The sequence below is a fragment of the Thamnophis elegans genome, chromosome 6 (genome assembly GCF_009769535.1).
Source record: "Thamnophis elegans isolate rThaEle1 chromosome 6, rThaEle1.pri, whole genome shotgun sequence".
Classification (NCBI taxonomy): domain Eukaryota; kingdom Metazoa; phylum Chordata; class Lepidosauria; order Squamata; family Colubridae; genus Thamnophis; species Thamnophis elegans.
Genome location: NC_045546.1, coordinates 24,618,204 through 24,644,946, shown reverse-complemented (window position 1 = coordinate 24,644,946; position 26,743 = coordinate 24,618,204). Strand labels below are relative to the sequence as shown.

General features: G+C 39.8%; 1 protein-coding gene across 9 annotated transcripts in view; it reads right to left on the bottom strand.

The window, feature by feature from the left end:
- The window catches only part of FRY (FRY microtubule binding protein), a 200,830-nt gene that overhangs the window by 149,166 nt on the left and 24,921 nt on the right, over positions 1-26,743 (bottom strand). For 6 of the 9 annotated variants that reach the window (XM_032219627.1, XM_032219630.1, XM_032219632.1 and 3 more), the window contains exon 1: positions 22,695-23,073. The exons of 1 other annotated variant lie outside the window; for it this stretch is intronic. In XM_032219627.1, coding sequence (XP_032075518.1) covers positions 22,695-22,893 — 199 coding nt within the window. In that variant the 5' untranslated portion in view covers positions 22,894-23,073. Of the gene's footprint in view, positions 1-7,558; positions 7,731-22,694; positions 23,074-26,743 lie in introns of those variants that run through there. 2 more of the 9 variants (XM_032219634.1, XM_032219635.1) reach the window with 1 other exon arrangement.

Genomic DNA, 26,743 nt, shown 5'->3' with positions numbered 1-26,743 from the left:
AAGCATAGGACTGCATGAAAACCTGTAGCATAATAAGGAAGAAGGAGCTTGATGAAAGTATAGATAAAGTCAAGAGCCACTAAAATGAGACAAAAGAGATTCCAAAACATAGGGATGGTGTGGTGAGTGCAATATTTAACCTTATTATTAAGTGTAAAATGAAATTCGTTAGACTAAATATTTCAAAATTGAACTACATTCAGCATTTACAAGTTGCTCTGCTGCAATAATTTATTCTTCTCTTTGATTCATTTGATTTTATGTTTAGATCAAAATGTAAATTTAAGAAGAACAAAAGCAACACAATTCATTAAAATCACAACCAACGTGACCAGGAATTAACAGAATTGTAATTCTCTCTATAGTGCATTGTTAAATGTCTATGGGGATTCTCAGTCATCCAGGTCATGGTTGTCCCAAAAGTGCTTTTTCAAGAGGCAAGTGGGCTTTCTTGCTGAAGAAGCTTCTTTGATAAAAAGCAAAACTCTTCGAAGAAAACAAGGAAGTCCAGTTGCGTCTTGAAAAAGTATCTTTGGGAATTCTTTCTATACATTTATTTACTTAATACATTTATATGAAAATTCATAGTTATTAAATACTTTTATATTATTTAATAAATTATTATGTTTACTTAATAAATTTTTATGGAAAATAGGAACAAAATATAACACAACCTGTGATTGAAAACATAAATAAGAGCATAAAATAACAGCCAAGAATAATCATACACCTCACAGTCAGTGTCACCAGATAACAGGCTCAACCATATTATCAGCACCCAAGACTTGATGGGCAGGAGCAAGTTCTTAATTCCTGTGAAAACCCAGCAGGATTGGAGCAAATCTGATCTGGGGGGGGGATGATATTCCAAAGTGGGGGATATCATGGTAGAAAAGACCATCCTTTTGGGTCTCCTTAGATACACTGTCTTGAGGATATATCCCAGAGCATACAAGTAAGGCTTACATTACTACATGATGCATGTTCAATGTGAACTAATTTTAGTATCATGGAGCATATTGTGGGGGATCTGGATGAACCTGTGTACCTTCTGTTCATAATCTTGGGACCAAATGTCCAAACAAATTATAATGTGATATGTGTGGGTGTTTAAATTAAATATTGACTTTTCTTATTTTTGATAATAAAACAATATTTATTTTTTTAAAAACCTTATATTTTACTGAATGATTGATTTCTTTTGTTTCATTCATAGCAAATCACAGTTTGTTATAGGATATTGCAGATTGAGATGTGCATGTGTTCATGTGCATTGCTGTTTTTTATAATCACTTTTAAGTTTAACTCTGCTCTATATATCTCTGTTGTTCCTGTGTTCTATCCCAGGAAAATCTTTTGCATATCAAACTAATGTATCACAAATAAATAAGCCTAATCCAAGTTTACAGGAATAAATACACATAGGAATAAGTACACGAAGCCAAACCAAATTGCACTGATTGATATCACATTGTTCCTGATTATTCAAGTGCATCACTAAATTACATATTTTGAAAAAAACACAAATACTGTACTGTGAAGAGAAACGTTTATTAGTAAATATGCCAGATATTTTTTTAAATTCTATTTTATAAAATAATTGATAAATACAACAAATTAGTATAGGCTTATGCTTTAAGAAGGAAGTATACATGGAAATTTATAAGCCCATTTCATCTAATCTTAGGTATTTTTTTCAGAGAAAAAAACTATTTATTACCTGGCTATTGCTTACTTCACAAATTCTGTCTATCTTCGAGATTCAGGTCACTTGACAACTCTCGTTCTGCAACAAGGTCGCCCTAAACCATTTTTACATCTTTCAACACACTGCCTTTTAGCCACATAATTTGATCATCTGATCTTTCAAATAAGGGCAGCAATTAAAGGCCAAAAATTCTACACTTTGCCTAAAACCTTGCATTTGCTTTTCCATGAAAAACATCACCGCACAAACATTTACTCTAATCTTGATTCATCATATTGTCACATGCTTCACTAAATCATACTCAAAAAAAATATATGCTTAGCAGGCTGAATCTCCAGCCTAACGGTGCAAAGTGTGAAATATCTGTCACAGTTAACAGTATCCCCACCCCCACCCCCAAGGGCTGGAATAAGCTGAGTTTGGTATGGGAGGAACTTATCCTGGACTGAATGGAAAAACGTAGCCATGATGCTTTTTGTTTTAATGTTATTCATTTTACTGTAGATATTGTTTTTATTTTGAGGTTTTGAGCTGCCCAGAATTTGGTTCAAGACGGGGTGGTCATCTAAATGTTTTAAACAAATAAGCATGTCATATTATTTGGAAGTGTTAAGCAATAGCAAAAGGTTAAGCAACCTTTTAAAAATATCAAATCAAATCTATCACTGATGTACAATTAATCTATGTATTCAATAGTATCTTATTTCAAGAGAAGACCTCAAGAAACCATTACATAAAGATGACTCAGTGTTTTAACTCTGGGATATGCAAACACATTAATATAAGTCTCAGAGTAGTTGAAGATGGCTGAGATAACATCTTTCAGCAAAACTTTCTGATTCAGTGGGTCCTAAATACTGTATGTGTTTTGACCAACAAACAACTCAGTGTGACAGATTTCTAGGAGTAACTATTTCCTCTGTACATTTTCATTTACATGGAAATGTTTATCCTTGCCACCCACACGCTTATTGCCTCTGGGCATCTTACAAGCAATAAAAGCAATACATCTAAAATTAAATCTTAACTTATATACTGTATGTTGAAAGAATAACATTAAAGTGTTGTGAAAATAAACATTTTAAGTCCCCTCCTGAAATGTAAAATACCAAGTATTGCTCAGCTACAGAAAAATTCACTAAGAACAAAGAAAAAAAAAGGTAAGGAAAAACCTGAAACAAAAATGTGTATTTGAAAATGCTCAGCTTTCTTTGAAGGATTCATCCATGGCCATTTTTTTTAAAATTCAGGTTAAAAAAAAATAACAATCAGTACATGCTTTTCATTTTTTTTCCTAGCCTGAATTTAATTCTGATCTTGTGTTTCAATGAGATTTTGTCTCTTTTTCTAAATGGATTAGTTTTGTAGGACTCAGCAGTTCTTCATCCTGGATTTTTTTTCATGCAATCCTATGTATTTTAAATTACAGAAACAAATAATCAGGAAAAAAGATTGAGCTAGTTCCAATCTCATTTACCATGACTTGGCAAGTATCACAATCCTTCTCATCTTTTCTTCCCAGAGCTATAAGTAGGAAACGAGAAACTTCTGTTTCCAGCTTGAGTTAACCACTCTTTATCTTATAACACATTTCAGAGTATGGATAGAATACTAGATTGCAATTAATGAAAAACAAATGTAAACCTTTCTAATATTTCTTTCACAACCATCCTGAAGAACAGAAGGGTTTATTATGATCTTTTCCAAATGATCAGTTGGATATTAGCAAAACTATGCCGGCAGAAGATAAATAGACCACCAGTTGAATGACAAAGTTTGTTTAGGTTTTTTTTTAAAATTATCGTTCTATAACTCAGGATCTTCTCATACTGTCCTGTCCAACCTCTCCTTTTTTAATTCCATTCAATCATGTCTGATTGTTGGAGACTGCCTGGAAAAATCCCTGCAATTTTCTTGGCAAGAGTTTTCAGAAGTGGTTTGTCATTACCTTGTCCTAGGGCTAAGAGAAAATGACTACACCATCTTCACCTTTAGGCTTTGTGCTTAAAGTGGCACTAGAACTCATAATGTCCTAGTTTTTAGCCTGATGCCTTCACTACTACATCAAAATAGTTTTCATTCTGTCTCTAATGAAAAGTATTTAATGTGCTACTTGGTGGTGTACCAAACAAGGAAAGCAAGCCAGAAAACTGCAGGTGAAGACTTTCAAACCCTGTCACTTGACCTGGTGCCTCTTTTTCAAAAATATTAATGGTTGTGCACCGAACCCAGGCAAGCTTTATTTTAAAAAAAGATTACTACTCAAGCATGAACAAGTTCATCAACAGTTTTTCAAACAAGTGACATCAAAGCCTCTCATACCACAGCCAGGATAGGGAATCTAGTGGGTTTAACTCTGTTTTTATGAGTACCCTGGGGTCTACTAAATACTGCCAGAAGCTGAAGGCCTACACATAAAATAATTCTCATCCTAGGAAAGTTGAATGTATTCTTTCCATATTCCATCTATTCTAACTTCTACATCCTTCAACTTATTTGCAGCAACTTTCTTCCACCCCTAATTTTTAAAATAACTAAGTAGCTTTCAATTTGTTTTCTTATATTTCAAGCAAATAAATCAGAAGACAAGTTTGAATGAATTCTTGATTTCATTGATACTCAGATTCTTTTTTTCATAACTCCACTTACATCTTAAATTCTCTGGGGGAGAAAAATGTTTCATAGAATGGCATAAGTTTCATAATAACTAATTTAACTTTTATACAGAATTCCAGTGAATTCTGTTGATATTTTTTTAAATTTTACTTCAATATATAGTTTATGTTTAATTAAGCTGAATAACTTCTAATTATATTGCTAATGAAAATTATTCAACCCAATGGAAAATACATGCCATTATAATCATTTAATTTTCATTAAAATTAGAAACTATATAAGTTAAAAACTATTTTGCTATCATTTTCATACTATATATTTTAAAATCAGAACCTGTTCATAACAAAAATCTACCAACTTTTATTTCTCTCTCCTGTCCAGCTATAGCCTCTATTTAAATCAATTAACAATAGCTCAAAACACAAAGCTTTAATGCTATGCACAAGAATGATGATTAGAATTATTAGAATGGTACCACTGTTACAATATTATTCACTTTATGGTTAACACATTCATATAAACCTTAAACCAGTGCCTTTCAATATTATTCACAAATGATATTCTTGATACATTTGATTCTATGTCATATTTTAGATCTGTATTTGAATAATCAGCATCTCACCTCATATACAAATTTAAAACACAGCAAATGCCAGTGATTAAAGATATGGCCTCCACAAGCTATATGTTACATATGTAAATTTTTCAATATCATATCTGTGTATCATAGTATACAAATTACACATAATATAAAATAGCTGTATCCTTCCAGAAAGACTGCATACTTTACACTGCGTGCACAAGTATTAGGCAAGTTGTATTTATGAGGATTAATTTTATTATTGAACTACTACAGTGTTCTCTGTCAAACCAAAATGTTAATAAACCTCAGACTTGAATATTTAAGAAAGTAAAAGTGAGGTTTTGGCTTTCTCAGAAAAATATCTGTGTGCAAAATTATTGGGCAACTATTAGTGTGCAGAATTATTATGCAACTAAATGAAAAATGATTTTTTTCCCATCTGACTCATTTATTTCCACCTGTTAAAAATGGAATAATAAACAAACAACTCAAAATTTGCAAACATTTCTGACATTTCAAAAAAAAATCAGTGACCAATATAGCCATCCTTCTTTTCAATAAGTCATAAGATTCCATTCATGGACTTGGTTAGTTTCTTGAACTGTTGGCGATCAACTGTTTGTGCAGAAGCAACCATAGCTGCCCAGTTACTGTTCAGAGAGGTGTACTGTTTTCCTACACTATAAATCTCCTGTTTAAGAGAGGGCCTATAAGTTCTCAATAGGGTGTAGGTCAGGTGAGGAAGGGGGCCATGTTATTTGTCTTTCATCTTTAAGGCCTTTACTGGCTAGCCACGCAGTGGAGTACTTTGATGCATGTGATGGAGCATTGTCCTGCATAAAAATCATGGTCTTCTTGAAAGATGCAGACATTTTCCTATACCACTGCTTGAAGAAAGTGTCTTCTAAAAACTGGCAGTAGGTTTGGGAATTGATTTTGAGTCCATCTTCACCCGAAAGGATCCGACTAGCTCATCTTGAATAATACCAGCCCATACTTGTAACCTACCTCCATCTTGCTGGTATCTGAGCTGAAGTGGAGTTCTGTGCCTGTTACTGATCCAGACACGGGCCCATCCATCTGGTCTGTCAATAGTCAGTCTCATCTCATCAGTCCATTAAACCATCTTTGAAAAATATGTCGTCAGATATTTCTTGGCCCAGTCTTGCCATTTCAACTTAGGTGTCTTGTTCAGTGGTGATCAGGTTTCAACCTTCTTTACCTTGGCCATGTTTCTGAGCACTGAACACCTTATACTTCTGGACACTCCAGGTAGGTTGCAGTTCTGGAATATGACAGCACTGGAGGATAATGGATTCCTGGTAACGTTACATTTGATTCTTCTCAAATCTTTGGCAGTTAATTCACGTCTTTTTTTCTCAACACTTTTCTTGTGACCCTGTTGACTATTTGCAACAAAACATCTGATGGTTCTGTGATCATGCCCCAATATTTTAGCAATTTCAAGAGTGCTGAAATACTTTTTACAATTTTTGACTTTTCAGAGTCAGTTAAATCTCTTTTTGGGCCCATTTTGCCTGAGGAAAAGACACTGCCTAATAATTACACACACCTTGATATAGGGTGTTGCTCTCCTTAGGCCACACCCTCCCTCATTACACAAATACAAATCACCCGATATACGTATATATCCAATGTGTTTATACAACTTGGAGGTGGAAAATATGCATAAAAATGATGATACGGTCAAAATACTCACTTTCTAATAATTATGCATGCAGTGTAGAAGTGGGTAGAATCTGATGCCATTCAAGTATGCTGCCATAAAGTAGACATGAACAGGATACATTTTTCAAATGAAATTTCACTTACGAAAACAACCGAAGTAGGCAGACTAGAGGTTTTAATTAACTTCACATTAGTAGTGAACATTCTTGACATTCACTGAGCTTTATTATAAAGAATGTTTCCTACATATAAAAAATAGAATAAGAGCCACTATAATTACCATCAGTAATAGTGACCTCTGCAAACATTGCATAGCTCCAAGTCCATTTGTTTACACTGTGGATTTCTCTCATTTGGTTCAGAGTCACTTACCACAAATATAACAGAGGCAATAAAACCACAAAAAGGGGGGAAGAATGCGAATACTGAGCAGTTTATTATACCAGGAGTCCATCCTTCCTACCTTACTCTATTATTCAGTAAATATGTAAAAATATTAAGATGATTTGTCATTTTCCCCTGTGTTTGTCCCTGTAGGAGAAACGCAAAATACAGTATGTCAAGTGCTGCTATTCAATTGAAGAGCCATCCTCCCCACAAATGAAAGTCACAAACCCAAGCAAAAACATTTAAGGATGGTAAACTAGAATCATGCCACCCTGCTCTTCTCTAGATTCAGAAGATGAACTTGAGAGGTCTTTTGAAAACCCCAGCAAAACCAGGTAGGAACTGAAATCCTACCTTCCTTCTAAAAATGATGATTATAACCCTAGCTATAATTATAACCGCAATTATGATTTGCTAGTGAAGTACATCATGGGAGCCTTCTTCCCACAGAAAGACATCATCACTTGGTCACCAAGCTATCAGCCCCAAGGCAAGGATGCACTGGCTCCATGCTACCAGCAATTCTGTAGGAGGTGGAGAAGGGGGGGGGGGAGAGAGGGAGGAAGCTCACTCACTATTGCTCCAGGATTTCAGTAAATATTTGATACTGATTTCAAAGAAGCCGGAATCCTGTTGGCTGGCCATGGTTGCGGTATACAAAGAGATTCTCCGAGAGCAGCTCGAGCGGCAGGTACTTTGCCGGCGAGATGGGACTGTCACCAGTTAGTGATGTAAACGGAGGGGTCAGGAGAGGAAATGAAGTCTCCGCAGAGCCTCTCCTTCCGCTCCTGAGGGGCGCTTGCTCCTGCAGTAGCGGCAGCTGCTGCTCTCTCGTCCGCGGACAATGAACGAAGTAGCCTGGGCGACGCTTGTCCTCGGCTCATCCTTCACCGAGCATGCTGCCTGCCCGTCGCACGGAGCCCGGGGAAGAGTCTAAGCGCCCCTTCTCACCATTCACCAGCTCGCTTAAAGCGCTCCTGCTGTTGCGGGCTGCGGCGGTTACTGCTGCATGAACACCGCTGTCTCCTTCTTCTTCCTTGCCGGGTATTAGAGAGGAGCGGTCGGAAGGAAAAACACCTCTTCCTGCAAAACGCCCCGCAGCAGTCCAGGCAGCAGCCGAGGCGGCCCGGTGATTCGCCACCCAGAAGAGCTTCAAGGGCCCTCCTCTCTTGCAGCCCCGGCGCGCGGGACGGAAGATGGGAAGCCAGCCGGAGTGGTTTTGTTTTGTTTTGATGCCAGCTGCTGGTGCTGCTGCTGCCGCTGCCGCCTTGTCAGCTGCTTCCCTCCCAAGAACAACAACAACGCCTAATTCTCAACAACTGCATCATGCTGCGGTAAAGCCCAAACTGCACCCATCCAGAGGGTGCAGTGACGGTGCCTCTTTTCTCCTCCTCTCCCTCCCCCAGGTTTTGCCCGGCGCTTCTCCGCGCTGCCTTAGTTGTTTGGGTTCTTCTTCTTCTCTCTCGGCACCAGACAAATCGGAGCGGCTGCTGATACCATTTTGTCTTGGGTCAGATTTAAAGAGACAGCAGCCAGCGGAATAATGGCTTACTATATTAAAGCCCCTCTTATGATTGCCCCTTATTCCATGGATAGGGCCAAGCTACAACGTCCCTTTTCTGTACCAAGTTGGCCACCATAGAAATGAAAATTGTACTGAAATCAAAGAGAGGTAACACTCCGATTTACAAAAACAGAGCCCTGAAAATTGTCACTACTGTGAACTGGATGACCATGGGGCACCCATATATGGGCACTCTGTACAGGGCTTCAGTGTCTGGAATATTGTCATTAAGCAATATTTGTTTGCAAAAATAGAGGACTTTACATATGAGGAGCAACTATGTTTCTACAGACAAGATTCTATGCATACATTGTGTATGTGTATGTATATGTTTACATATGCACATGCACATAATGGGGGGAGGGGGGAGGAGAGAGACAGAGACAGAGAGAGATGCTGTACAGTATATTATGCTAAATATGGTAGTATTTAAAATGCCACAAGTGAGTGTTAGAATAAAAGCACAACATAGTTATCCCTCTGAAAAATTCTTCAATTCCATCAGTTAGACCAATTATATCTTGTTGCTACTGATTTAAAGGTAGTATATATCCAAACAGCCATAAATAGTACCCTTTATTTACGTACCACAAGCATATGTGATATCTCATAGAATTAAAACTATAAAATCCTCATATCCCGTTTTGATTACTGCCAGAACCCTCTCTGACACAACTCCAAAAAGCAGCACTTGCAAAACTGATGTCAGCAGAAGTAGTTGGGACAAGAAGCACACTCTGTAAGCTTACATTAACAGAATCTTACAAGTCTGAAACTACATCTCTTGCACTTCATCTTTACAGTCTAAGAAACTGGGGGTGGGGTGTCCTTCTGCGACATTTGCTACGCCCCCATTCTTTCTGGAAGCTGGGCTGCTCTTGTCTGACCATTGCCTAGTCTGTGGCTCTCTCTCCTACCTCCCAAGGTCATTCTCACATCCCATTACAGAGACAGAGCTTCAATCACTACATTGTGGCCTCTATCTTGATTTTTTTGATGTACGCTGCAAACATCCCTGGCTCTTAAATACATGCAAAATCAGGATCTGCCAACTTGCAGTCATTTCTTATCCATTTTTAATTACCCTTGAAGAATGCTGAGATATCTCAGCTGATTTCTCAAGTGGTCAAATATGATTATTGCTAAATTTTAAATAACGTCATTAGTGTCACTGTCCTCTTCTAAAAAAATTTCTAATGTTTACAATAGCTCTTAATGGCTGCAGTCTGTATATCTGGAAAAAAGCCTGTTCCTAAATTTTAAATGTTAAGCTTGCTCTTGGTGCCCCATGTTCTAAAGTTAGACTTATTAGTGAACAGGGAAGAACCTGTTCCTCTCTGAATGACTTCCTTGATGCCAACATTGATGTATAATTCAGAACAGTATGAAATCAGATCCGTTTTTAAAGGTCTTATGCAATTTCCTGTCTCATTTTTTATTTTAAATTACTTTAATTGATGGTTACAGCCTGACCTAGAAGCTTTCAGATTGAAGAGGTACAAATATATTAAGCACATAAAATAGCAATTAAACTTTATATAAAATTTAATATAATTTAAAATTTCTAATGAGTTTAGTAAAATTAAAATGCAAATTTACTGTATTGATGAACATTATAATTGGAGGAGAATAAAATGCACAATTATATTTAGAATGAAAAAGTGTCCTTTTCTATTATAATTTGACATAGGACCAGGGCATCTTTTCATGCATTTTTAAAGAACAACCTTAAACTTAATTTATTTAACCAGGTCTGCTCCAAAGTTTAAGTTATTTATTAATGTCCATTTCTTTTCTGAACATTTTGTCTAGTGTCCTCTGATCAAAATATTTATAATAGAATTTTCCTAATAGCATCTGCCAGTATACCTCTAACAAGTACTTTCATTACACACAAAATTGGCCATACATGATATGGTGTACATTAACTGCCTTGCTCTGGAATTACCAGTTGAAATGCAAATCAGCAATACTACCTGTATGACCTGAAAAAGGGAATACTGATTTGCATATTTTCTACCTGTAAAAACATCATAAAAAGACAAATTCTCAACCTCCTTCCCAAGTAGACCAAAGCTGATAACTGAGAAGTTGAAATACCATATCAAATCTTAGGATGGATAAAATGTGGGATTCTTATATATGTTTTTTCCTATGAGAAACATGTTCCTCTGCTGCCCCCAAGTGGCTTCAGAAACCAATGTTAGAGCAACGCAGGGATGAGTCATTAAACTATAGTATGTATAAACAACCAGTTTACCATGTTTTCCTCTTGTCTATTAACCAGCACAAAACTATGCCAGAGTTTAGGTTTACTTCAAGAAGAAAATGATGAAAATGTGTTAATGGGTGAAAATCAGAAAGCTGACTTCCTAATTCTTGTTACATGTCTGTCTTCTGTTAGATCTTCAGTAGGGTTCTAGCTGATCATGGTTATGACACTGAGAAAAGGATGAATCTGAAGCTTGGAAAGACAAGAAAAAAATAATTGAGAACTTGTCAATAATTCAAGTCTCCAGCATCAGATAGACTATTGGTAATCATTAAGAACTCCCATGAGAATAACAAAGTTCCAGAATATTGGAAGAGCACAAATATGATCTCCATCTTTTAAAACGAAAAAATAGAAGGTCTCAATAAACCACAGTCCTGTATACTTGACATCTTTACTGCAAAAGGCAACATATTGTGAAAGTTAGGTTATGTATGGTATAAATAATAGGATTTAGCATGGATTAATCAGAGATAAACCATGCTATACTAACTTTGTTTTTTTGACAGACTTAAGTTTATTAGTTCAGGAGAATGCATTGGACATAGTGTAGAGATGAACCTCAACTAAGCCTCCAGCAGAATATGATAATATTCTGGATTATACTGTTAGATGTAGACACAGTTAAATTAATGAACCCTAAAAGTGTTCAATAATTATTCCAGTTTAGCTTGGAAGGAGGTTATCAGGTCCCACAGTATGCTATCCTGGGTCCTGTGCTGTCCAACATTTTTATCAATGGGGGTCTGGCCAGAACAGAGTCAAGTGGAAAATTATGTAATCTGAAGTCTTGTTCTTATTGATACACTGTAAGATAGTCTTTGTCTTTTTAATATGATTATCACACTACTGGTTTATGTTTAACTTGTGATTGACAACGACCTTATTGCCAAGCAAAAAATGCCCTCTCCTATACTTGTGCCTTATGTGTACAGGTATTTCCAAATGTTCAAATATAAGTATTTCAAATATTATAGTAGGCTGAACATACTTGGGAGTTTTTAATCTTCCATCACAGGGATTAATTTTCAGACATTCACCATCTTGGTAGGTTTCCTTTGAACTAGCTCCAGTTTTCCACTGGGTTGTTTTTTTTTCTAAACGATAGTGTTCAGAATCCATGTGCTACAGATGACTAGTCCAATTTTCTCCATTGGAATCTTACGGCTGGGTTGACAGATTATAATTAACTCCAATTTATTAAGTGCATTCTATGGCTGACAGTGGTTTTGAACTTGGGCCTCAACTGCATCACCATCAGCACAAGGATGGGTTCTGGCAGAGATTACTGCCGGCTTGCTCAGGGATGCGCTTGATGCGCGCTGTGCAACTAAATTGCTCTGCGCATGTGCAGAAGCAAAAAGCAAGTCACTACTGGTTTGGCCGAACCTGTCTGAACTGGTAGGGACCCACCACTGTCTCAGCAGGCATCAGTGCTATAATATTCAAAACACTTTTTACCTATACTCAATTTTTCTCCTTTCATGGGAAGAAACAAACAAATGGTAAATTAATATAATTGTAACAAGATTACACAACAGAACAATCAATTTTCCTATCAGCATGAAATAACAAAATATTTCAGGATATTTCTTTTGTGTTTTGCAGTATATGGAAATTATAAGGATCAGTCAAAACAATTCGGCATGTCAAAAATTCCTCTGAAAGCTATCTTTACCTTAGGTTCTCCATGAAGTTTTAAACTTCTACCATGCCAAATCAGAAGGAATGTTCAAGCATAGAAGTGCCTATGTTTTCTGAAGCACTGTAGTAGCATGCAGAATGTATTCATGATTTTCCTTATCACATAAATCTAGATTGAATGCACAACTTGAAGAATTAAATCTCCATGCAGTTCCTGAACACTGGATAAAGCCTGAAAAACCCATACAGAAAATGCAAGCACCTCTATTTCTGAATATATTGAAGAAAATTATGAAACACACAGAAATGCAATGAAAAACAATTAAATAAAGTTATATCTCATCCCAACCAATGTTGTGCATACATGGAAAGCAATCCCCAGAACTCCCTCCTATAGAATACAGGATAACAGAGTAGAAAGGAACCTTGGAGATCTTTAAGACCAACCCCCTGCTAGCTTAGTCATTGTGACTTCTGTGGGTCAGAATAATAGTATAGTTCCAATGATCGCTACCCTATTTTCCCAAAAATAAGACCTCTCCGGATAATAAGCCCAATCAGGCTTTTAAGCGCATGTGCTAAAACAGGCCCTCCTCCGAAAATAAGGCCTCCCCCAAAATATTGCAACACAGCAGCAGCCATGACGTGATCATGCTCACCACCTCCTGCACCTCAAAAATAATATGACCTCCCCAAAAATAAGGCCAAGTGCTTATTTTGGAGGTCAAAAGAAAATAAGACCCTGTCTTATTTTTGGGGAAACACAATAGTTATGAGTGCTTCTTGTCTTTTGACACGAGAAAGAGAATTTGGCAGGGGTGATGGTGTTTGTTTGTGAACATACTAGAAATATCCAGTAATTTTTTGGGGATTATGCAGTCCTAGCTATGGAAAAATAATGTAAGATATTATCAGCATGTACTGACTTGGATGGCAGCAGTTGGCAGAGTATATAGGTAGTCATAAAAATTACCTGATGTGACTGCTAATTGATTGGATTGTTTTATGACTTCTATAGTAAGTGTGCATAATACCATAGTAATGAATTATCAGTTTACATCCAACTTTTCCTGTCAACATGTATCGCAAAAACTCACTGAGAACAAAAGGTTTATTCTAAAAAAATATTGTAGAGGAATAAAACAAATCTATTCTCAACTGAAAGGCAAGGAGGAACATTCTCCCATTTAAAAACTATGAAGAACCACAAGCCTCCTTGGACTTATAACCTAGTACGTAACAAGTTTGAAACTCTCTGTATTTAAAAGCATTTCTATTTTTTAAATTAAGGATTAGACAAAGAAAAGTTCCAATCAGCCATTTGTTTACATTTTGCATTATAATTTACTAATTTGCAAATTTATGAAAGAAAAACATAGGGGGATCCATAGGCAAAGCCAACAACATTTAAATGGTGGGCACAAAGTCTTACTCCTTATTAACATGTTTTGTGTACCCACTGCACATATATAAAACAGGCAGAACTTCAATACCAGCTCACACCCACTTTTATTGTTGCCCCTCTGCCCCAGCATCTATTTTGTGGCCCCTCAGAATATTCCCAGATTGCAACTGAAATATATAAAAAGAGTCATACAAATGAGTAGTGTTTTGCTCATATTTGCCACTAAAAGTTTTCTATTAACCCTAGTGAGAATTAGGTTTAGAATTCTATGACATTTTAGTCATGGATCATCACAGGATGACACATAAGATTTGAAGACCTTGGATTCATAAATTATATTATATACTTTGAAAAATATTTTATTCCAAGAGATCCAGGAAGCGGTGATTCTTGCATAAATTGTTATACTATAAATCTTTGTCATTCTCCACAGTAAAGAAGAGTTGGGCAGATTACCAGGAGGTTTCAATATACGTATATTGTTCAGCACATTCTTCTAGATCCATTGAGCATTAGGCTCATACTGTCTTGCTCCAATTTACTAAGATTTCCTTGCTTTTAATAATACATATATTCTCCCAATTTACTCACATACACATGCCAATGAATTATAGTCTGATCTGAAGTTTATCTAAATACCCTTTTGAAGCTGCCTTATTTAAATAATTGTATGCAACTGTAAAGCCAAAATGGGAATCAATGCCAAACTAAATTTCTGAGGACTTATTTCAAGTTTCCTTCTGTGTTTCTTCACAGCAAGCCTGGTATCAGTAAGAATAAGACCAGCATCTGGCCACATACTTTTATTCACAAAGTTTGACCTCCAATTATTATTGTTAATTACATTTCATCTTGGTCTACAGAAATAGATAAAGTAACTGGAAATTCTTTGATTCTATTGAGCTCATTTTTGAATGCTTGGGCATGAATGTGCAATAGTAGCTTTGAGGCAATGGATTAAGGATATTGATATGCTGTGCAACTGGACCTAGTATCTCTTCCCAATATTATATACCTCATTAGTTCCTTTATCCTCGTCAAACCTGCTAGATATTTAAACCAAATTATGATATCCAAATATAGGAAAGCAGTCTCTCTGCCATGATTTAATGTCTGCCTCATTTAATGCCCATGTAGCCTTTTTAGAAGGGAGATTAAAGAGCATTTCATCTGAGTTAAGACTTTGTCAATGTGGGGGAGGGGTTATTAAAACCATCAATTAAGTTTATTATATTGTCTATTTTACCCTGATACACATTTACTCTTCACCAGCTTACACTTAACAAATTCTCCAGGCATCCTGATCACTAATATTTACCATTTTTATGTTCAGATATAGTACATGTGATTCTGTTACTTGAGGCATAGCCTAATGGTGGTGTTATATGTAAAATGCAAATAGTATGTTTAACTTTATGATTGCTACTTCCATGCACATATGTAATCTGTTTATTACAACAAGTTTTATTACATCATTGAGTATATCGAGTACTCTATTCTTAAAGATGCATAATTTTCAAATCCTACCATCCTCCAAAAGCTACACTTGCTTTGTTTATTGAACAACTTGCTTCAAGTTGTTCAATAAACTATATAAACGAAATCCTGTGGTCAGGAAAAGGAGAGAAAATAAATCCCATCGACAAGTTCACTGGGGAAGAAAGAATAGAAAAAGTAGGTAGATACACCTGGTCTTGGATATGGTAGCACTGCCCCAAACAAACCTAGTGTGTAATCTAGGGGATTATCTTGGAGTCCCAACTGTTTGAGGTGGCGGCAATCGTGGCTAGGAGAGTCTTTGCCCAACTGAGGGGTTATATCCAAGTTACTCCCTTTCCTGGACCAACAATGCCCACTCACAGTCATTCATGCGCTAGTCATCTCCTGTTTTGACTATTGCAACGCACCCTACATGGGACTGCCCTTGAAAAGCATTTGGAAGCGCCAGGTGGTTCAAAATGCAGCAACCCACATAGTTTTGTGCAGATCTCGATGTGCATATGTGTTACCTCTCCTTTGGAAGTTGCATTGGTTGTGTTATGACTTGGCAGCGGCTAGCAGAGCTGGCAGCAAATTCGAACAGTAAAGAGGTTGGGGAGGAACATGGCCCAATCCTGGAGTCTGGGGAAGGCTCTGATGCAGGCTCTGTGTTGGAGGCAGAGAGGGGGCCAGGGCCGTATGCCAGTTATCAGCTGCCTTCAGAGTCAGACATCAGTGAGGCAGACAAACAGGTAGAGCCTGAACGCCGCGGCTCAGCTCAGCTGTTACGGGACTTTGTGGCCGAGCTGCCAGGGGAACTTTGATCTTCCCCCGACTATTGTTGGCTGCTGCGGCCCTCGTTGTCTGTTGGCTCGCTGGCTCGCAGGCTGTGGGAGCGCTGTGAGAACGCCGCGGCTTAGCGACTTAGCGGGTTGGAAGATTGTTCGACCTAACTGCTTTTGGGGGGAGCCTGTTTTTAGCTCTCCGGTCTGCTGAGGCCCCTTGAGAACGCCCGGGCCCAGCCACTGAATGGGGCACCCCCCCTCCTTCCACCTGGGACGAGCTTTCTTTTCTTTATCTTTGGGCTTAAATTACTAAGGGGGTTGTTGCTGTGAACGGACTTGTACACTAGGCCTTTGCCCACCATGATTGGCCTTCCGGCTCTTGTTGCTGCTGTCGATATCCGGACCTACTCTACCTTTCAACCACCCTCCCCTTTGGACTGCATTGAACTTTCCAGAGGGGGTGATCGATATGACAGGTCGCTTGATGAGATCTGGAAGCTGGCTTGCTGCCACTGCGACCTGTCTAGATCCCCCCCCTTCCGCTCCATCTAACCCAGCCTTCCTCAAGGTGTGGCCTCTCCCCTGTCGGGTGTGTCTTAGAACCTGAAGAAAAGGAGAGGGGCGGAACACCCCTCTTGGACCATTTTTTTTTTAACCATATGTTATACTGGACTCTCTACTGGTCTTGGCAGAAGATATAAGCCTTGTACGGACTTCGCGCGCCCGCGCAATTTTTAATCTGGTATGGTGAGTGCATGGGATTGTATGTGATTGAGTGAATGATCCCACTTTTTATTGCTATTACCGCTGTATTTTCTGTGTTTTTTAATTATTACGTGGGGACTGCTTGTGTGAGTGAATGAGTATGCTTGATTCGGAGGACCTGCCGGGGAATGTGGGGGTCACTGGGGTGGTCGGGGGGACCATGGACACGGGAGTGGGCCGGAGCATTACGGTCGTAACAGGGAGGGGCAGATATGGCGGGGACTTTAGGGCTGGCCATTATCGGGGAAGGAGGGCTCGCTACGTCACAGAGATCCCTCCTTCCGGCCCTATGAGTTCCACTCCGAGGCCAGATGGCGCGAGTAATCAGGACCCTGGTCTCAGGCTGTTGTCGCTAAATGCCAGGTCTGTAGTTCACAAGGCTCCCCTCGTCCGGGACTTAATTTTAGACGAGAGGGTAGACCTGGCATGTATTACTGAAACCTGGCTGGGCCCGGAGGGAGGAGTCCCCCTCGTAGAGATGTGCCCAGAAGGATTTCAGGTGCTTCATCAGCCGAGAGCCCAGGGAAGGGGTGGGGGTGTGGCTATTGTTATCCGGGAGTCTCTAGCACCTCGTAGGATCCCTGCTCCGGAGCTTGTCGGGTGTGAGTCCCTACTGGTGAAGTTGGACCTCAAGGGTCAAGTGGGTTTGCTATTAACGTACCTGCCTCCCAACAGCGTTGCAGCAGCCCTCCCCTCGCTCCTCGAGTCGGTAGCCGAGCTAGCAATTGAGTTCCCCAGGCTTATGGTCCTGGGGGATTTCAATTTGCCTTCGCTCGGTGAACGCTCTGATGGGGCGCAGGAGTTCATGGCTTCCATGACAGCCATGGGCTTGACCCAAGTAATTCGGGGCCCAACCCACTCAGCGGGTCACACGCTCGACCTCGTATTCCTCTCGGAGCAGTGGATTTATGATCTTGGTCTGAGGGGTAATGAGATCATACCCCTGTCGTGGTCAGACCACTGCCTACTGAGGCTCGACTTTCGGAGGCCAAACCCCCACTGTAGGGAGGAGGAACCGACCAGGTGGTTCCGCCCCAGGTGACTTATGGACCCCTTGAGGTTCCAGACGGAGCTTGGGGTTATTCCTGATACTCTCGCCCACAGTCCGGTGGAGACTCTGGTTGCTGCCCGGAACTCGGCAGCATCGGAGTCTCTTGACCGGATTGCGCCACTACGGCCGCTCCGAGGCGGTGGATCCCGGAGGCCTCCTTGGTTTACCGAGGAGCTCCGGGAGAGGAAGCGCCGGAGGAGACGCCTAGAGCACCTATGGAGGTCCGATAAATCCGAATCGAACCGAGCACTCTTAACATCTTGCACCAAGGAGTATATCAGGGCACTTAGGACAACAAAAAGATCGTACATCGCCACCTTGATTGCGTCCGCTGAGTCGCGCCCAGCCGCCCTGTTTAGGATAACCCGCTCCCTCCTAAATAGGAGGGATACGGGGGACCCCTTGCAGGGTAGGGCTGAGGACTATGTCCAGTTCTTAGCGGACAAAGTTGCTCGGTTTCGATCGGATTTGGACTCCGACTTTGCAGATCCAGCTGAGGCACAGGAGGATAATCTGGCAGACCATCGCTGGGTTGAGATTCAGGATGTTGCCCCTGGGGATGTGGACAAGGCCATGAGAGCTGTGAGTGCCTCCACTTGTGTACTGGACCCGTGCCCCTCCTGGCTGGTTGCCAACAGCAGAGAGGTGACACGGGGCTGGATCCAGGCGGTTGTTACCGCCTCTCTTTGGGAGGGACTCTTCCCCTCCACACTTAAAGTGGTGGTGGTGAGGCCCCTCCTGAAGAAACCATCCTTGGATCCAGCCGTTCTCAACAATTATCATCCAGTCTCCAACCTCCCCTTTGTGGGGAAGGTTGTTGAGAAGGTGGTGGCCTCCCAGCTTCAGCGGACCTTGGAGGAAACTAGTTACCTTGACCCATTTCAGTCCGGCTTCAGGCCTGGTTACAGCACAGAAACCGCTTTGGTCGCATTGACCGATGACCTCTGGAGAGCCAGGGATGGAGGCCATGCCTCCATCCTGGTTCTCCTTGACCTCTCGGCAGCTTTCGATACCATCGACCATGGTATCCTTCTGCGATGACTGCGGGAGGTGGGGGTGGGAGGCACTGTCTTGCAGTGGTTCTCCTCCTACCTCTCGGACAGGTCGCAGTCGGTGTTAGTTGGAGGGCAGAGATCGACCCCTAGGCCCCTAACATATGGGGTGCCACAGGGTTCGGTCTTATCCCCCCTACTATTCAACATCTACATGAAACCGCTGGGGGAGATCATTCGGAGGCACGGGATAAGATACCATCAATACGCGGACGATACCCAGTTGTATCTGTCCGCCCCGTGCCAACTCAATGAAGCGGTGGACGTGATGAGCCGGGGCCTTGAAGCCGTTAGGGACTGGATGAGGGCTAACAAACTGGTACTCAACCCGGATAAGACCGAGTGGCTGTTGTGTTTCCCTCCCAATAATTTGGCAAGTGTTCCATCACTCAGGCTGGGGGGTCAAACACTATACCCCTCAGACAGGGTTCGCAACTTGGGAGTCCTCCTGGACCCACAGCTGACCTTTGATTACCACCTGTCGGCTGTGACCAGGGGGGCATTTGCCCAGGTTCGCCTGGTGCACCAGTTGCGACCCTACCTGAACCGGGAGGCTCTCACAACAGTCACTCGTGCCCTTGTGACCTCAAGGCTGGAATACTGCAACGTGCTCTACATGGGGCTGCCCTTGAAGAGCATCCGGCGACTTCAGCTAGTCCAGAATGCGGCCGCGCGAGCGATTGTGGGTGCACCTCGGTTCACCCACATAACACCTATCCTCCGCAAGCTGCGCTGGCTACCTGTTGATCTCCGGGTACGCTTCAAGGTGCTACTTACCACCTATAAAGCCCTTCATGGTAGTGGATCTGGGTACTTGAGAGACCGCCTCCTGCCAATCACCTCCTCGCGACCAATTAGATCACACAGATTAGGCCTCCTCCGAATTCCATCTGCCAGTCAGTGTCGACTGGCGACTACGCGGAGGAGAGCCTTCTCGGTAGTAGCTCCGACCCTTTGGAACGATCTCCCCGTGGAGATCCGTACCCTCACCACCCTCCAGACCTTCCGCACAGCCCTTAAGATCTGGCTATCCCGTCAGGCCTGGGGTTAGATTGTAATCTGTCCCCACCCGAATGATGAATGTTGTGTTCTATTTTTAATTATGTATTGTTTTATGTCTCACTGTTTGTATTCCCCTCCCCATGAATTGTAAGCCGCCCTGAGTCCCCCCAGGGAAAAGGGTGGCCTATAAATAAACTTTTCAATTTCAATTCAATTTCAATTTCCCAGTGTGCGCATGCACAGTTGCCAGATGAAGGGAACAGCTAAAGAACAGGGGTCAACTTGGGAGTAAGGCCACAGTTGGACAATCAATAGCCCCTCCCAGAGGAAATAAAAGAGGAGCAAAAGGGGAGTGGAGTTTGCAGGAGACAATCAGTTTGCTTAATTGGTTTGTGACTCTCTGAGACTCCTCCCCAAGTTTTGCAGATATCGGCCTGTCAGCTCTCCAAGCCAGATAAGGTCTGTGACTGTGGATCCTCCCTTGAAAGACTTCGCTGGATGTGCGTGAGCAGAATTTACAGTAAATTAATAAAAGGGAATTTTGTCAGGACAAGGAGTTTGCTTCATGCTCTTGGGAAGCCTAGGTCAGAACAAGTTGTCAATTTGCTTCTGGGTGCAATTCAAGGTGTCACTTGTCACCTTTAAAGCCCTTCATGACTTGGGATTAGATTATCTGAGGGACTGTCTCTTGCCGGTCACATCCACCTGACTCACTACAGCGCGGAGGCAAGGAATGTTGTAAGTCCTGTCCCCTAAAAAAGTACAGCTGGCGTGACCCAGAAGAAGGGCTTTCTCCATGGTGGCTCCCTCCCTCTGGAATATCAGCACTTCAGAAATTAAACTAGTCCCCACTTTGACACTCTTTTGTAAGATCTGAAGACTTGGTTTTGCCACAGGACATGAGGAACTCATAGTGAGATGGAGCCCCTCAAATGGCTTATTTGACTGTGTGTTATTTTTTTCCTATAATTGTTTTTATTGTTTGTAAGCTTCCTAGAGTTGCTGTGAACATATAGGCAACTATATACATTTTATAAACAAACAAACAAACAAACAAACAATGCCTTGGACCTACCACAAATCCCCCATTATCTTATATGTGATCGCAGCGATGGACTGTAGTGACCCCCGTAGCCTGGAACAGGCCATAAATGGGGCGTGCAGAGGCCGAAAACGGAACATGCAGAGGCCAAAAATAGCCAGGGATGGAGGATGGTAGGTGGGTGGGGCTTCAGCAACATTAGCTGTATAAGATGCACAGACATTTCCATCCACTGGAAATGTGGGAGGGGAGTGCGTCTTATACTCCAAAAAATACAGTATTTTTATGCTCAATCTACACACACACATGTAGTGCTGAACGTGCCCTAATTAGGACTGAAAAAAATTGTCATTAGGCAAGGCCTCACAGGATTGTACCCAATTTTACGAACTTTTTAGCTGTAATTGTTACTTGAATCATCATGGTCACTAAGAGAGACAACATGGGATTGTATCATGCAATGTTCTCTGCTAGCTCCTCCACTAACTTTACTTTTCAGAAGAAAGGTTGTAAAATGGGGCAAAACTCAAATGTCTCACTTAGCAACAGAAATGTTGCGCTTAATTGTGGTCGTAAGTTAGGGACTACCTGAAATTATGCACACGGAACTGGTCCAGAAAGGCCATACGTGATTTTAACTCTGCACATGTTAGTGAAGCAAGTGTTGTGAAAAATATCTGATTCAGGAATCAGGAAGTTTTATATAGCAGAGCACACCCAAATCACCTGACTTCCAAGCCGGACAAGAACTGTATATCATATCTGTATTTAGTTAAAACTTTGTAGATGTCTGGTTATGGTTAACAAGTTAAACCAAAATACAAAGACACTTGGAAATATTTTTTCTTCCAGAGCTTTTAAAATGTTTTTGCATTTATAATGTGTCCTTAAATCTGCTTTCACTTTTAAATTTTAGGAGATGTGTCCTTTTTAAAACAAGAATCCCAAATCTTTGATATCAAGCCTATATGAATTCTTAAAATGGGATTCTGAATTAAAATCAATCTGACTTTCTTATCTATATATTTTATTTAGCTTTTGAAAAAAATATTGCACACATGCAAAAATATAGGTTCTTAATATGCTTTAGAACTTCTCTATCTGTACAATGAATTTACAAGTAATCAACATTTTGTCTTAACTCTTTTACTATTTTAATTTAAAGTCGTAATTCACTGTTCCTTATTTAATTAAAAATCTGACTGGAAACACAAATCCACCTGAGGATTTAATATACCCATTACTGCAAACATTTCCTAGTTCAGTGCAAAATAAGGATTTAAAAACATGTCTTTCAGAAGAATTGTGTTTTTTATTGATAAGAACTACAGCTTGATTCAGTAAGAACTGTCAAAACTTCATACGAATAATTCAGAATAGAATCTGGTTGTTTATGCTTTCTTAAAAGCATTGTAACATCCTAAACCTTATAAAAAATGCTACAATATAGAAAGCAAAATTATATTTTTCAATAGACATGTTTCAAAGCAATGAGGTGATTCAGTTCAATATTATTACTGTATGCTACCGCGATTTGGTATTTTAAAACATGTATCATTTTTGTGTAATAGATGTTTAGAAATCTCTGTATTTTTCAAACATAAAGAAAACATTAAGAATGTGCAACAGCAACTTCCTGACATGTCCTACCTGGAAAGAGTGAAGGTCTTTTCTTAGGGCGTCTCGGATGGATAGGTTCTAAATTCCTAATATTTCTTTGATACTTTCCTTTAATGTCATTTCTGAGGAGTTCCGATGGTAGACTACTCCGTCTTAGTTTATAATCAGCTTGGTATGAAGTTAATTGACACTTAGTTCTAAAATGAAGATCACTGTCACCAATTGCCATTGCGGCACATAAAACGACTACTCAATTTCTGGAAATGAAACAGCTATGAAAGCAGAGTTGCAGATCAATCAAATCTTTTACTGATGAAAAGCAGTCACGAACCATTTTTAATGTTGAGCCCAGCACTTGTTTGGTAAGTTTAGCAAGTGTGAATAGGCGTGGGCAGAACTAAGTGTAGAATTACCACCAAGTCCCTCCTTTTAAAAGTCGAACACCTCAGGGGAGGAGACATAACAAAATCATTAATGCAAAGAGAGACATGTAGATTACTGACAAGGTTACCTGACTAAGCTCATCAACTCCCATTACGCAGAGTAAAAAACTGCCTTTGAAAAGCTGCTGTAATTCATGCTTCACTGTTCATGTTTCTCTGCTTAGTGACAGATCAAACGCAGAGACATGTCTCAGTAAATAAAGGAGCTCTGCAATTTAGTATGTGCTGTTATTTGCTTAAAACCAGATGTGAGCAAAACATTATTTTAATTAACATGTATAACTGAACAGTGTAGCTGTTTTCAGTCTACTGCTTTCAACTAAATTCAGGTGAATTTATTTAATGAGAATGATTGGATTAATAATCCCACAGGTTGGAATATGTAGAGTTAGGGAAGATGGCAGTATATTATTTATTTTTAAAATGGTAACTGTTTTGACACCTATATACTAAAGGATATTCAGGTTTTATAACAGATTTCAAATCTGCAAACCTGGAACAGGAGTATTTTTCTATAATTACTTAATACATGTAAGGAAAAATACAGCATTGCAATTGATTAGGTTAAATGCATGTTAAATCTAATGAAACCACAAGTACAACTTGTTATTGTATCATCATTAATTTCAATATATTTATGTTAAATAAAATTAAGCTCTTCTCTCCGACATTCTGCTTTCTGTAAAGACGTATCATACTTTTAACTAGATTGCCTCCTGAAGCTATTGATAAAGTGGAGAGGCTGAGCTAAACTTTATTTTAAAAAATTCATGCAGGTGTTGCAGATGGCAGATTTTTATTACTTTATTTCTATGCAGTATTATAAAAACAACCCTGTTAATAAGCTGCAATTCTTCAAAAGCTACACAAAACCTCTGTATAAGAAATCTTGCATTAATTCCATTTCTATCCTTGTTTTCATCCATCCTTCGGCATAGTCAACAGACTCCCTAGATACCCTGGGGCAAGTTCTTCAGTTAATTGAAGTACAGATGGTAAAGTTTCAACAAGCTTTGTTTGCACAGCTAAAACTTGAATAACTGCTGCACAGCTTTGTAAACATGTTTACACCTGGACACTTTTTCTGTTTTTCTACCTCTTCTTTCCCACTTCTTGTCTGTGATTTAATCTCTCCAAAAACAAGTCTCTTTTTTACAATTAAAGAGATCAATTGATACAATATCATTCAAATCTTCTTCTCAAAACTCAAATCTAAATACCCCGGAGCTTTGGGTTTAAATGTGAATCTTCTGCAAGCTAAATAAAGTGACAACTTGTATACCTCCTGACCTTTTTGTAAAATACAGTTGGCTTTTAATATGTGGAATGATATGTCCAGCTATATATTATGATACATTTTTCTTTGGTTTGGATTTATTTATTGCTGCCTGCTTCGAACCTTTATTTTTGAATAAATGCAATTCAAATAAATAGAAATGTCGAAATCCAAAATGCCAGTGTTTGAATGTTTTAGTTGTAAATTTTCCTAGGACACAGTGAAGGGTCTTAAATGCCAATCATTATTTGACCATAATCCAATATCGAGTCTCTTATGTCTATGGTAAAGGCATTTTCTAATCCTAGGGAATATGAATGTCCAAGAGCCTAGTAAACCATGAATTATGAAGATTGGGACTCTGTTCCATGCAGAATTCAGTATGTCTAATACATTAATTCATAAAATTAGTGGTTAGTATAGAATAAACTGCAGTGGACATGCTGATTCAGAAAGGGAAAAGACGTCTGTGTATATTCAAGGATTATTTGGCTCTGATCCTGCACACAGGCGATAAAAAAGAAACTCCACCTCACCTTCTGGGTGTGGTCATATGTCTCTTTAGTCATCTTTTCTGCAGGCTAAACATATATACTTAACCTTTTCTCACAGAGAGCCTTCACCAAGAGTCATGATGGTGCAGTGGTTAGAATGCAGCATTGCAGGCAAACTCTGCTCACTGCCAGGAACTCGACCCTGACCGGCTCAACGTTGACTCAGCCTTCCATCCTTCTGAGATCGGTAAAATGATCACCCAGATTGTTGGGGGCAATATGCTGAAAATGCAAACCACTTAAAGAGTGCTGTAAAGCACTATGAAGCAGTATGGAAGTCTAAGTGCTATTGCTATTGTTATCTTTGAAGTTCTCATCTGACTGAAAACCAATTTCATTGTCTTTTAAGTACAATGACAATAAAGATTATACTTATACTTATACATACTTTACTCCTTGAATCTACGCTCTTGTTAATACATTTCAATATAGTATTTGCTTTTTTAGCCACACTGTTGGCTCATGTGATTGGCAAGGACACCCAGATTGTGTTCAGTTTTCCTAACGAAAAACCAGGTCATCCTATCCTATGCTCATGTCTTAAATTTCCCTACCAAACCGCATAATTTTATTTCTATCATCATTCCAGCCCACTGTTCAGGCAAGTCTAGATCTTTTTGAATATTCTCTTTTTTGCCCACGGTGTTAGCTAAACATTTTTATTTATTAAATCAAATTTATATGTTCACGTGGAAAGTTGACTTTGGGCGGTACAAAACAATAAATATGAAACAATCATTACTTAAAACTGTTATACAGTAGTTATTTAAAACATTAAAATTATAAAAGTAGAATTAAAAAAGAAAATTATAGTAGACAGGGCAATGTTGATAATAATAGAATCACCTCATGGATTCCACCCATCCCTTCAAGCTCTGGCATAACCAGACCTTGAAGACCTTCAAAAGCTTAGGAGTGATGAGGCTGATCTCATTTCATGGGTGGTGGATGGTAAAGGATTCCATAATATGGGCACCCCAGCAGAAAAGGGCCACTGTCTAGGGCACCCAAGATAAAAGGACACATAACATGCTAATTCTACTAAATCTGGTGGGATGAGCAGATAAAATTGAGAAGAGTGATCCCTCAAATAACCTGATCCAAAGCTATTTAGGACTTTAAAGGTGAACATCAGCACTTTACATTGGACCTGGAAAGAAACTGGTAACAATGGAGCTCATAAAGTGTAACGTGTATTCTACCAGAAACACATAACAGCTTGTACCACTTCATTTTTCAGATGCAACTGAAGTTTCAGCCACTGTAAAGTACATTGTAGGGCCCCTTAATCCAAGAATGAGTGCAACTGCTGCACAATACAAAGTTGCAGAAAGAGCCTCCTAGTCATAACTCCACTTGCTCCTTGGGCAGGAGCTGTGAGTCCCGGAAGACACCCACATAGCAGTAGACTTATATACCGCTTCATAGGCCTTTCAGGCCTCTCTAAGCGGTTTACAGAGAGTCAGCATATTGCCCCCAACAATCTGGGTCCTCATTTTACCCACCTCGGAAGGATGGAAGGCTGAGTCAACCCTGAGCCGGTGAGATTTGAACCGCTGACCTGCTGATCTAGCAGTAGCCTGCAGTGCTGCATTTAACCACTGCGCCACCTTAGCTCTTTGTACACAGTGTTTGTTTGGGATAGCACAATCCCATTCAGCACCCAAGATAGTATACTCCTAGAATACAGGGCCTTCAAACCTCAAACCTCTTAGTTTTGCCAGGATTCAGTTGAAGCTTGTTGTTCCCTATCCAGACCTTCACAGGATAGGGTATACAGAGCATTGCTTAATTTACTAGGGACAA